Here is a 14,071-nt window from a genome sequence, read left to right as displayed (position 1 = left end):
AATTTGAGTCATTTTTTGTAGCAATTTTGGATTGAAATCGAAATTAATCAAATTAATTGGATATCTATAATCAAATTAATTTAATTAATTAAAAAATAAGTATCATTAAATCGATTAATTCAACTCAATCTGTTTCGATTTTAAATTTTTTTCATTAATCGAATTCTTATAATTATGTATTAATTGAGTTAATCAATTAATACTTAATTTTTAATTAATTTAATTCATTATTAGGTAATATTTGATCAATTCAATTTTAAAATTTTTTAATTAAATTGAAGATATATTCAATTTTACAACAATCTCTTTTTGTCGAGTTAAATAGTTAATGGCATTGACTGCATGTGTATTGTATTAATAGATAATCTTGACTTATTTTCTAAAATTTTGGACATTTTTAATTACAAAAAGAATGATTAAAAATAAATCTAATAATGATTTAAATGATTTTTTTGCTTATCTAAGTGCATAATTAGGAAAATATTTTGATAAAAATAACTAAAAAATTAAATTATTTAAGATTTCGTAACTTTAAAATGTAAACAAAGTCAATATTTATTACTCTTTACATAAATAATACTCGAAGCCAATATTATTATTCTTTTTACAAACAAAACTCGAAATCTTAAAGGAAATCAATATTATTATTCATTACACCGTAGGATAAGTAGAAGACATAACTCCTATGTGGTATATATGCATTCATTCTTTGATCACCATTCTGTGATATGAACAATGGCAATCTTGAACTACTACTGTGATTACACAAGATTACAAACTGTACACGAAAAACCATTCTTTTAGAAGTAGTGAAAAAGTATTCTCAATCAATGGTATGACAGCTCGATTGATCTTTCTTTTCTATGTATATTGTTCTAACACTTGCTTTCCAGGTATGGGGTTCTCAGCTAGAGGGGGATCCAGCCCTGTAAGGGGAAATGGAAATTAGAAGTGAAGGAAGAACATCAGGATTTGGATGCAGAATTGGGAAAGAGAGAGTCCGAAAGTTAGATACCTTGATGATCCCGGACTCGGTGCCACATAGAACAATGTCATTGGCAGTGATCAGGCTGGTTATCTTACTTCCTGCTGATATTCTCCCCACTTTCTGTTGTGTTCCTCTCAACCAAATCTGCTCGGCAAAGGGGTACAAATTGAATTACCAACTGAAAGAAGTAGTCCTAAAATGAAGGAAAAAACAGCTTGTTGATCCCTTTCTTCCATGAATATCCTAACCATTTACCTGAAGGCTGCTTGCTGATGAGCTGCAATTTAAGTATATGAAGTCTTCCACTACTTCCATTGCCAGTATGTTTGCTCCTTTCTCTGGTACCATTGACATTTGGGGCTCGGAGTTTCTTCTCCATTCCTGAATCATTAGCTTTAATTTATATCTAGGCTCATATACACGATATACCAGTTGTTAGATCTATGAAGTATTTAGCTGTTACCCTGATATTGGAACCTTCAACCATTGAACTTGCACTGTAAAGCCAGTCTCTATACACGATGATTGAATTGATGGGCTTACTATGCATTCTCCATTTCTTTACTGGCGCTTTGATCTCCCTCTCGTTATTACTAGTTATAGATAACTCCTGGAAGAAGGAGTGACATGTGACTAAAGGTTTCGATTGCTATATAAATTTGTATCAAAAAAGATCCTTTATGGAACCTGAATGCTTGAATCCGTGCAGCCTGCATAAATCCTTCCCTGAATGATCCTCATGCACTTCACACTTCTGCTTTTGCAGATACTGTTGACTGCTCTTGCTGAATCAAAAACCTGGAAAAGTAGTCAAAAGATTTATCTGCCAAGTAGTTTCATCATATTAAAGTTTGATCATAATCCATATTTGTTAGCTAGCCCCATTCTTGTTCACTTGTCACCTTGAAACGGTGGCCTAGGGTGATCACAAAAATCATTTGCCCATATGCCTCTAACTTCTGAATTGGTTCTTTTGTTGCTATAACCTCAATGCACTCCAATTTGTTTTGGACCATCTGCCAAACCTGAAAAAGAAGTGAGTGTGCATTTTGAGAATAAGTACATGTCCAGGTAAACATAAAACGGAAGGAAAAGGATTTAACATACCCTAATGGTCTTATCAGCAGATCCACTTAAAAGGCTCTCCCCTGGTTCAAAGAGGGAAAAGCATGTTACTGCCTTCTTGTGCTCCTTAATGTCCCATACAAGTGTGGCTGATTGCTTTCTGACATCCCATACCTATTCAATAAACCCACTTCTAGTGATTATGAATTTTTTCCCACACAAAAACCTTTCGTTACTCATAAAGTGAGGCTGCCATAATAATGTTGGCTCCAGGGTTAATTCATTAGTTTTCTTTTTTTTTAAGCAAATGTAGTTTGTAGTTGACTTATAATCACCAGAAAAGTTTCATTTTTGAGTTGGAGCTGGTGGCCATACCTTAATTGAACCATCAGAGTATCCACTGTAAAGCATTCCCTTGTAGTAGACAAGAGCGGTTACAGCTCCACTGTATCTGTGACTTGCCTCCAGGATTTGAGTGTGAACACAAGAAATACGCTGTTCTTGTCATAGAAAGGATAAAATAAGATAATAAATGAGCATCCATGGTTGATGTTGTTATGAGGATGCCGAACTAACAATACAATTCCGCTCTAAGCTTACTGATACATTTTCCAGATGGCATTCTTTGATCTAAAATGTGATATATGTATCATATGTATTACTTTTACTAATAATCTCATTTTTCTCGGAGATACTTCACTTGCTGATGATGGAGTTGTTATAATTTGTTCATTACCTTCCTTTGACATCATATTTGCTATTAGTATTATTCATTTCATTGTTCAGATAGCGTGATTTCACAGTTGTGCCATAAGCTTTCCTCAAGAACACTAACCGATTTATTGGACAGATAGAAGTCAGCTACTCTATGTAGTTCCTCTGCCATCCAGATTACATTTGAAAATCGCCTTAGTGACTCACGCACTCCCTCCGAGAAATGAATTAGTTTCTTCATGCCTGCATAATGAATATGCTTCTAAATAGATCAAACCCATTGCAGACTTCTCCCTACTACTGTGCCACTTATGATTGTCTTAAGATTTATTGTGGTCTTGATTCATCATCCACTTAAATCATTGCAATGGATGTAATATTTTCATATTTAATAATGAATATTGACTTCTGCTTTCTGCTAAATGAAAACATTGTTATTTATATTTCTTCGAGTGTAAACACATCACCTTTTCCAGAAGCATAGTTATAGATGCATAGGCATGCTAGAAGTCTTTCTTCAAGGTCCATTCCAGGATGCAAAAATTTCTCAACTTCGCCAAGTAAGATCTCACATGCTGAATATCTGAGTCTATCTGAAGTTTTGGAAATTTCACAACCAAGCCATGCAATGGTTGTAAGAGAGTCCCGAGCAACCCTCTTTATCTGACTCCTTAGTCCCTTTTGTAAAGCAATGAATGTAGGTTCCCCAAACTCACTGAAGCTTCTTGCAATCTTGCTGCACCATGAATCTATTCCCGCATCCTGCAAGTTGAACATTCAAATGTATATGTAATTTCCTCCTTGGCACCTATAATCAATCTTATAGGTATAGTAAGCTATGCTACATTCTCCTTTATGCATCTTACCTGCAGGCTCTGATCCAACCAATCAAAGTTTCTTATCATGTTTCGGTGATACATGGAGGTTAAACCTGCCTTTTTCACCAGCCATGCTACTGTACACGATTCCCCTGTCCAAGCATAAGTTCCACCAATATTCGATAGAATGAATGCTGACAATAGCTGTGAATTTGAGCTTTCTTCAGATGCTATTGACTGAAGGAGGACCTGCATAGCCTCCTTTCTGAACACGCTTTTACAGGAGGAGTTTTCCTGCATAGATTTATTAGATGGCTATATATGTTAGTTAATGAATATTAGTCTGGTGTTAATCTGATCTTATAGTACCTGCCTATTATAGAAACAACATTACCAAGTTGAAATGTGTGATGGTTTTTATTCTACTTGTACTTACGCCATTACTTTACCTCAAAGTTATTTTGCCTAAGACATAAGTAGTCATTTTAAAGATGAGGTCTGCTGTTCGAATGCAAGAACAGAACTGTAAGCCGTAAGCTCAGTTCTGTTTGAGAGTTGAGCCCGTCATATATGTGGCTGGCGTAGAAATGGATCAAAGCTCATTTGATTACATTCTACACAGGTCAACTGAAGTCACTTTATTGGTACATGATCTACATTTTACTTCTCAGAAAATGTTATTTATCTAATGTCCGTTGTGTTAATCGAAAGGACTAAATATATCAGCAGTGCGAATGCTTTTACCAGTGTGTCTAACTGAAGCAATAAATTTGCTGCCAGAATTTGGTAGTCAGGTTGCAATTGGCGGACACAAGTCATTAACATGCTCATAATACTGATGCCTCCTTCTCTCTGGATCTGCTGCAATTGCTTAATGGCTGATGACCTGAAAAAGGAAAATGTAGATACTGAAATCTGAGAAGGCCTAAACTATAAATAATCTAGTTGTAAATCTCATGATAAGATTTCTATATTTAGACTAAGCAGTACTAGCTACATGTGGTTATTAACAAGATAAAGTCATGGCTTTTATTTCATTTTACCCATGTTCCAGATTACATACAACTATCAAAGTAATTGCTCATACCGTGGAATTTGAAGGATCTCATGAAAAAATTCAAGTGCTATGACCCAGGCACGCTTCTCATTACTTTGTAGCAAATGGATAAATGGAGCCACGGGAATAACTTGATATATATGTTTTCTGCACTGTCCATCAAACTGCATACACTTTACAAGAATTGTGGCCAAAGAAATATGTTCTTCCAAACTGTGATTTCGTGCAACATCTAGGAGTCCAGATAGGACCCGAGGAGAATTTATTGCTGCTAAGTGCATGTTATTTGTAGCAAAGTCAAATGCAGTCACTAGTACTTCGATAATCATCAGTGATGCTGCAGGAGGTGTCAGCGGAACTGATTTTGGTGGCCTACATCTGTAGCTGTCTGAGGTGCAAATAACCTCCACAAGTGTCGGTAAAAGCTCTAAAGTCTTTATTTCTGCAGGAGATGGCTTTATTAAATATATAAGAGTAGCTGCTTCATGCACATTGTGTTTTAGAGCCCTTGCCAGATCACTTAATTGTAAACCCTTCCTCTTGATATCCTCAATGAGTGATATGTTTGCTGAAATGATGGTTGTTAGTACAGTAACTGATGCTCTTATCACCGTTTCCTCTTTGGAAGTGGAAACAGCTATCAGCAGTTGGTCCAGAATCACATCCTTTAACATTGCATACTTCACACCTTGTTTATTGTTTAGCATTCTACTAATGGCTGTGACTTCAACAGCATAATCTTTGCCAGATTTCTCTAATCCATCTGAGAAACATAGTTTTGAAACCGCATTCTCAATTATTTCCAATAATTCACTCTTCGAATCTTTTCTTGAAGATAAGCATAATTCACTGTATTTTCCCCAGCAATATGAGTCCAGCTTTTCCCTTGCAGCAGTCCTTTCTTGCTTCATCTGAATCAAGCTTTTACTCTGCCGATAGGTAGGTGCTATGTGATCAAAGAGCTGGACTTTTTGTGACTCTAATTGACTCTGATCATCTTCTACATGGTGAAGGGTGTTGACTTTCTTGTCTCCAATTTCTAGCATGGATAAATTTATATCCTTAACAGATCTGATCAATATCTCAGGAAAATACTTAGCAATGTTTGCTTCAATGACATCTTCATCTGTTGGACACTCAGGAGCTTGAGGAAACATTATTGCTTTGTTCCCTTGGCCTGATGTTCCATAAAGGGGATGCAGCTTCCTGTGTAGGTCAGCACAATCGAGTTGAAAGATATCAGAAAAATATTGATTTTGATCATATCCCAGTCAGAAAAATATGATATAATTATGAATGTCTACCGAACTGATCACAGCTTGCTTGTTCTTGGTCATCTGCATCTGTTCTTGTAGTATCCAACAAGGTTTTATAATCCTCCATGTTCTCCTGGTTCATGAAGAGATTAATTAGAATTAGGTGATTCTGCAATGAAAGTTCTTGAACAATTATATTGACTTTCTACGGAATTCAAGCCAAAAGGTAAATGGATGAAAAACGTAAGAAACAAGAATTGGTATATAGCTGGCATTCATAATGTCTTTTGAAGGATCACCTCCGAGCCATATTCATCCTCAAAATCCATATAGCCTGAATTTACAGAAAGTGTATCTGACTGGGATTCCTTCAGCACATCCTGCAGGCGTTTGCTACTTGTGTTTCTGTACAGCTGCATGTTCAGAAGTTGTAACCTTGGGATGTGATCCCAGTCCTTTATAGCTTTACCAAGAACATGATTTTCTTTAGCTTTTCTTGATGCCTGAGTTTCATTTTTCATGCTCTCCGTTATATCTTCTTGAGGATCAATTGGATGCACCTTCTCATACTCTATTTGCTTTTTACCATACAAGAAAACAAATCTTTATAAGTCCAAGCTAATATTCTGCTTTACATAGTTTCACAGTTCAGTTGCAGCATACCATAAGAAATATCTTCTTCTGATGCTGATGCTAAGTCTGATTGGAAGCTTGCAGTTATATATAAGAATGGAAACTAAACAAAGGCATAATCGCATACCTTAAAATTACTCTGCCCTTGGTGTCGGTGCTCAGTTGACTTTGAAAATTCTGTGCAGCTGGCTGTCTCATGCCTGTTCATGTTAACAGAATAAATATCAGACCTGAAATAAATATGATTATAGTATTAATATCCTGCTTTTACATGTAATCTGATTCTGAGTTTTTGACTTTTGCCTTAAGAGAAAAAAACATTCATGAGGAAGACTAACTGATGGAGATTCATGTTATTCAGCTAATGTTGAAGCGAAAACTACTAGGAGGTAAGTTTCCAGGCTCCAGCCCATTTCTAGTGCTAACTAGACTGCATGGAGTACAAAACTGAGTTTAGCTCAAAGGGCAGTCCCCTTTATGCAGTTACATATGATGGCAAAAATTATGTGATTGAAATTGGAATGAGATTCTGAAATTCCCGCCAAAGCATTAATAGCATGATTTTTATGAGTTTTCTGCAATGTGGGGATTGAATCATGTTTGAAACTTAGAATGGATAACGGATTAGGAACCTTTTTAATGCATTGATCATTAAGTTAGTAAATGATACTTTCCTGTAATGTTTTAAAGAGTATCAGAAGAGAACTTACCTGAAGTTTTCTGATTCATAAGCAGGGGGCAGAATGTCACTGCGTCCATGTTGTTGTTGAGTTGTCTCCCCATATAACATGACCCTATAATACATTAACCAATGTTTGTATCTCCTTGCCATCTGCCTTGTCAATTCGCCGAGGTTGTCCTCAGCAGAATCCTTGTGGGGAACAGATTGCAATCTTCTCATTTGACCCATGTCTTGTGTCTCACACTTGGTGCATGAAAGGAAAAGGCTTTCACAGAGTTCTGAGGCAAATTCTGTTCGAACAAGTATCGGTGAGACCAATAATGCTTGGAGAAAATGCAACGCAGCCTGCAACTGATCTTTCTGCAGGTTCTTAACCATCGACAGGTAAAAATAGGAGCAACAAACCAAGTACTCATTCGGAACCCCGGCAGTAACCCCTTGTTCATCAAGCAATGCTGGAACCTGAAGCATTTTCTCCGAATTCTTTAGCCTGGAAGTTTTCTCTTCTGGCCACTTTGATTGGAACGCAGCTTCAATGCTGTCGATACCCCAATAAAGATTTGACAGGACCGCTTGCTCAGAGAATTCAAAAAACTCCTGCTTTTGGAAATTTAGCCTCGAAGTGCATTTCAATCTCAGAGAATTCCTAGTTTCATTATCTGTTATCAATTCACAAATGTATCGATTGATAGAAAACACAAGTACCCTTATGGATTCAAGGTCTGGACTATCATGGTCACAAGATGAAGCTAAGTCAGAAGGGGAAGAAGGAGGAGAAACGGGGGCCATGAAGTTGCTAGACATTCTCAGTTACCTGGGGAAGAAAAGTACAACTTGTACAGAAGATAAAGAGAAGGAAAAGAGGAAGAGTGATATAGAAGAGTTGCAGGATGTTGAAGGCTCATAACAATTTCTCGTGACTATTCCAGCCAAATTCCAAATATTCATGGTCCCTCTACTTTTCTTCTCACAGAGGCTACAGACAAAATATTGATCGTTGCATCCTTTCAGGGAGGGAAAGAAGGGAAAAAAACAAGAAAGAAAACAAGCATTCTTTTGCATTTACCTTCACATGTCTTTTTTATCATATCACTTCTGAAATTTGTCTGTTTCTCCCTTCTGTTAGTCATGCTTACTTGGTTACCATCATTTAGAAAAATAAGTCGCCACAATTATACATTGATTATTGTAATTGATTGGATTATTGAAGTATGATAATGCAGGATTTTGGCTGTACTAATAGAGACTCCTTGCATTTGATTATACCTTTTTCTGCATCAGCATTAATACTGTACCATGATTGTACTATGTTTATATATCTTTCTCTGCCTTTTCTCACGGGACAGTATTCTTCCTGCATTATTGTTATGGTCTAATCATATCTGTTCTTCAGTATTTTAACACCCTTGTATTCAGAAAATAAAAATTAATTATGCATATGGTCTACTGACATCAACAGAAACCAGAAACTCTTAAACTTTAGCTTAGTACTTAGCATATGTGAACAACATGCCATTTCGTCCTTTACCTAGGTGGAACTTTGGAAGCATCGAAACAGGAATGTTTATTTACCCCTTTTTAGTTTTTTTTTTCCTTTTTTCACCTTGTATGTAGTTCCAAGCTACAGATAGCAACAATTGACCTCTCAGAAGATTTCACTGCCACATTGGGACTAATACTATCACTGGTCTGTCAAACATTATCATCCCAAACCGTTTACCAATGGAGTGACAAATGGAATTATGAATATAGCTTCAATTAATGTTGATAAAATTCTAGCCTTTCCTATGATCTTTTCTAAGATGATCCCAAGTTTCTTATGGGTCTGATCCAGTTGAGCTAACATGCAACTCTGGCAATCCTTGATGCAATCCATCTTTGTTTGGTATGATGGAAGCCAATTCTGATGGCATTCATGAGGCTGTCATGAGAGTGACATCTTAAACGCAAGGATAGAACCCTATGCCCTATAAATTTGTTCTGATCTATCTGAGCCTCCTGTCAAATGTGACTTCAAATCAATGACAATCACATACTTGGGATAAACAACAAAACACCTTCTTCATCTAAATTTTTAAGGAAAGTTCTGCTTGGAAAAGATTCCAGAAAATTTATCTTATCAACACTTGTTCAGCTAGCATAATTGAACACATACAAATTAATCAAAATACAGCATAATTGCGATATCAATAGGTTATCATTTCCTTTGAAGATACCAGAAACCCAAGATCTAGCATTTGATGGATTGATTAAAATATAGTGTTACTGTGTTGTTTTTTTGTGTAATCAGATCTTTGGGCAAACCTTGTGGATTTCTTGTTGAGTTTAGGAACAAATTAGGCAATGAATGCAAGACTGCATGGTCAAGCTTTGATGTAATGCTTTCTCTGGTGGACCCCTCTTGCAGATGGATTGGACCCTTGTCTGTCACGGGCTCAAAAAAGATTTAGTTCTAGAAAGTGCAGAAGCGTTTCCGACGTTGGATCAGAATCACATGTAAGTTGTAGCCCTATCATTATCTAGTTTAATGGACAAAACAGGTAATAGCTTTCTTTGGATGGGGCTGTGACACACGAAAGAGAATCAAACCTCATGGCCTACCACATTTCGTGTCTTTGAAAATGTAGCTCAAATTTGGATTCTGGGGCATGTCATAAGATGGAATTGCAAGAGCAAAAAAGCTTTAAACTTAAGACCAAGAAGCATCACCGATGATTTGCACTAAGATATTTGGTTCTGGACCTAATCTAATCCTATTAGCTAGATTTTGATACTGGTTTTAGCAGATATAGCAACATTTTCAAAATACAAATTCATCTACAAAGATTTCAATAATATCAGAGATGTTTTATTCACTTCCTTTCGTTTAAGGTTTCAAATCAGAACCAAGCTTACTATTTCCATGTCTAAACATGTCAAACCAGGCAGGAGCAGGAATAAGCTTGGCGTGTCATTCTTGGCCCCTGACTAAGTCTATATTGCCAGGCCTTAGCTAGGCTAAATTGCATTCATGTTGCAACCCAAATCTGCATTTAGCTTGCTTGCCAAAGTTTCAACTCATGCTGTACTTGCAAGAGAAAACACTCACAAATCATAAATGACAGCATTCAAGGCATTAAGCGCTTGTTTAATTTGATTCATATGTTTTATTGTATAAGAAGTGCTAAATGATTAATTGTGAAGGAAATATGATTGCGCAAACAGCTTTTGTGAAAACGGATGGTGAAGCAAGAGAAAAAATGGAATGAGGCAAGAAAGTAGAAACTAAATACATTGATTGAATACTTCATACTTTGGTTGATTTGTGCTGGTTGTCCAAATCCTGAAAATAAAGCTATTTGTTACTCCTGACATCTGCTTCAATTATTTTTTAGTCTTTTGAACTTTGAAAAACAGTTTCAGGCTTTCATCTTTCTCATGAGGTTCTTGTTTGGTTTGCTAGCTACTTTCTTCTCTGCAGATGGTGCATATACTTCACATGACTGCTAAAGGTAGTTTTTGGACTTCGTCATTTTGTTTTGTCCCTTCTGTGCTCCCATGATTCCACCCTTCCTAATCTATAATCAAACCCCATTTTGTAATTTTGCTTTGGACTAGAAGTGTGCTTGCTTTAGCAGAAAACTCATGAAGCAAAGAATGGCAAATTAATCTGATCCTTCTATGGCAAACCATCTCCTTTTTCAATAACCCTTTTGTTCAAATTTGTCAATATGAATATTTTCTTTTGTTGATCAGCTGCAATTTAAGGCTTTCTAGATAATTAGCTTGAATATTTAATCAGGTCAAATTTGCCGCGCTCTCCTACCATAAAAACTATTTTGTGGTATCAGTCAAGGCAAATTTTGCCTTAGCATATGCTTATTATTATAAGTTTTTGGACAATAGAAAATTTTGATTTGTTGCAAGATTCTCATTGACTTACAGAAAAATTAATAGGAAATGTTCTGCATCAACTGCCTTCACAAATTAAAAGTACCCAAGTCAAGATCAAGTCTGCTTTTCTTCTCAACTCCTTAATTTTTGAATCGTGTTAGGTTGATCCTCTACGTAATGAGATTGTCTACATGCTAATTATTTGACAAAGCCTACCAGTTCAAATAAGAAATTCAATATAAAAATTAATGTCTCCTCTGATAGTTTTCTCATCTGATCGGGCCAGCTTTTCTCGTCAAAGATAATGATACAAAATCACCAATCTCAAGTGTTCCGTGTAATGTTCCCATGCTTTCTGCAAACTCCCATTTCAGCTATGCTGTTAAAAACTGTCTGCTTTTCATCACCCTTGTGTTGATTGAAACTTCTGATCATGGGGTTGCTGCTGGAAGGGAACTTAGTTTGCAGGACTCTGATGATGCTTCTACACATTTGAACTTTTTCCGGGCTGCTTTGAGAGGGCGGCAAAGGGTGCTGTCATGTGCCAGAGATGCTAAAATTTGCTTGGATCGTGAGAAGAATCCTTGGGGTGGCAGCACCTGTTGTTTTGAACAGTTTTGCAGGGACACACTGAGGGATTCCGATAACTGTGGAGCATGCGGTCAGGCATGTGCTTATGGACTCGTTTGCTGTGATGGAAAGTGTGTTGATATTCAGAATGATCCTCACAATTGTGGTTCTTGCTTTCAAAAGTGTCCTGGACAGAAAAGTTGCTCCTTTGCAATGTGTGATTATGGTGGGTGATTGACAAATAAATTGGTGCTTAAAACAACCCTTCCTTCTCTTTCTTTCTCGTCTACTCCTTGATTCTTCGCTCTGGCATTTGTCTAGCTCTTCAGGTTCTTCCTGGTTCCTGGTTTTCTTCTAAATAATGTTCTTGTAAAGCAATGGAAATCCATCATTTGGTTTTCTGAGTCAGTGGCCAATACATCTGGCAGACTGCCATGTGATCACTATTTTTCTTATGACCGACCTTATCAATATGAGAGTTATAGGGTTAAAGATGATTCTAATGTTTCATGATACTCAAATATTTACTTGTTTAGACTTGAAAGGGTAATCACTTGGCCAATCTTTACTGACTTTATGTTGCCTGTTGATCAGACGATAAGCACTTGATCCTTGACAGTCATTAGCAGTTATCCAACATGTTATTTTAGGAGACACTTAAGGATTGTGTCTCAGATTCTAGGTTCAAAACTGTCAGCAATGGGGTGTGACTTATAGTTAAAATATTAATGTAATCATGGAGGTAATACAGTAAATTAACTAAACGTTTTCCCAACTGTCTATATAAGATCAAAGCAAGGGAATTAGAAGAAAAAAAAAAGAAATGTTTTCCTCTGCAGCAAGTGGTGTGGGATCCAATCCCCCTCTGCAATCATTTATTTAATCTGCACCCTCTAGGCCCCCTTGCGTCTTCAGTTTACTTTGTGTACTAAATTGTCCACTTGCTATTGGCAGCAGATTGCTATTTTTGCTCTTTAATCATCATCAAGTTCAGATTTTCTTACTCTCAATGACGTGCCACTGCTATACAATCTTCAATTTGTTATCTATATATCAGACAAAATTGGACAAAATTGCTAACTAGAAAAAAAGAAAGAAAAAAAAGCGGGGCCTGTAAGACTTTATGAAGAAAACTTGGTTAAAAAAATTAGCAGCAAAAGGTGAGAAACAGATATCGTATGGTGTTGAATTGCAGGCAAATTCTTTACCGTAAGGAAGACAATTGGATGGTATTCTGGCCATTGATGGGAAAAAGGGTTCTTGAATCTTACTACCATGATAGAGAAGAAAAGATTTATCCATTGAAATGAAGGGTCATTGATCCTCCAACTTTACGCAACGAACAGGGGGTTCCCACATGCTTCTGGGACCTAAGAGTCCAAATACCCTTCAATGGCTTTATTGACTAAACCCATTCCGTCCAACTTTTCTAATGCATTCCCCGGGGGTACCCTGATCGTACGAAGTGAGAAAGCTGAAGAATTATAGGCACATTGTCATGTCAGGATAGGGTGATGAAAATGCCAAATTACTTTAGGTAAATTGCATACCATGGAGTAAAGAAAGCTCAAAGATACTCCATATTTTAACTAGATACTAGTAACATATCATACAAAGAGAGAAAAATCCATGTATCAGATTCTTTTGTTCTCACTCTTGATACCAAGACTGTCGATCAAAATCTGTAAAATTTTTAAAAGAAGATGAAGTACCACTAAGAAAAGCTAAGCCCCGGAAGGAAGCTGTGACGCCTGTGCCAATCTATGTTTCCAGTACAACTGTAATGCAATTGGCAAAGCAGCCATGGGTGAAACTAAATTGACTTTGGAAGCTTTCCACACACGGCGAGCCCTAGCAATTGAAAGGAATCACCCTTTGCTCTTGTTTCCACAAAATAAAGAGATCCTCTCTCCTTGCAAAGACAGAAAATGTGGTGTCATGACATCCACATTATGTTTTTTTAACAATTCCCTGCCAGAATTATGAACCGCCCCATGTAGCCCCTGTCCCACTGGCACGTGTTACTTGATAGGTAGCTAGGTGGAACTTTCAAATCCTGGCCTGCACGAAATTGTACTGCTTTTGCTCAGCTGATGCATTTGAAAGCGAATACTAGCTCCTAGAAATTCAGCTTTCGTCGTGACTTTTACCTCCTTGGAAGATTAATTCAAAGTTTTAACCATCCGATTCAGAAAGCAAACTTCACCATCTGATTATTACTTAATTATAAACTAAAAATTTATCAAGAAGAAGACAAAGAACTCATGGTTCATTAAAGAGTCGAGAATTTACTTTATTTGATATTGACGAGTGCATGAATGATAGAAGCAGGGGAAGTCCAATTAAAAAACAGCGAAAGTCCCTCTTCAGACATAAACAAATGATTATGAACAGTTGAACTACCCATCTTATTTT

The 14,071-nt window shown here is 36.7% G+C and overlaps 1 protein-coding gene across 1 annotated transcript; it reads right to left on the bottom strand.

The window, feature by feature from the left end:
• Positions 1-617: 617 nt before the first annotated feature.
• LOC110422107 (Transducin/WD40 repeat-like superfamily protein) lies at positions 618-8,156 on the bottom strand. Its single transcript, XM_021435889.2, has 17 exons — positions 7,242-8,156; positions 6,659-6,731; positions 6,198-6,476; positions 5,952-6,031; positions 4,673-5,848; positions 4,330-4,471; positions 3,634-3,879; positions 3,235-3,529; positions 2,889-3,010; positions 2,429-2,548; positions 2,096-2,227; positions 1,891-2,013; positions 1,676-1,786; positions 1,452-1,598; positions 1,244-1,369; positions 1,016-1,132; positions 618-926 (listed from the first exon to the last, which is right to left on the bottom strand). Exons 1-17 carry the CDS (start codon positions 8,015-8,017, stop codon positions 909-911), a joined length of 4,083 nt encoding a protein of 1,360 aa, XP_021291564.1. The 5' UTR covers positions 8,018-8,156; the 3' UTR covers positions 618-908.
• Between the last annotated feature and the right edge of the window lie 5,915 nt (positions 8,157-14,071).

The sequence above is a fragment of the Theobroma umbraticum genome, unplaced genomic scaffold, assembly GCF_002168275.2.
Source record: "Theobroma umbraticum cultivar Fairchild unplaced genomic scaffold, ASM216827v3 scaffold_130.0, whole genome shotgun sequence".
NCBI classification, from domain to species: domain Eukaryota; kingdom Viridiplantae; phylum Streptophyta; class Magnoliopsida; order Malvales; family Malvaceae; genus Theobroma; species Theobroma umbraticum.
This window is presented reverse-complemented; position numbering and strand designations above follow the sequence as displayed.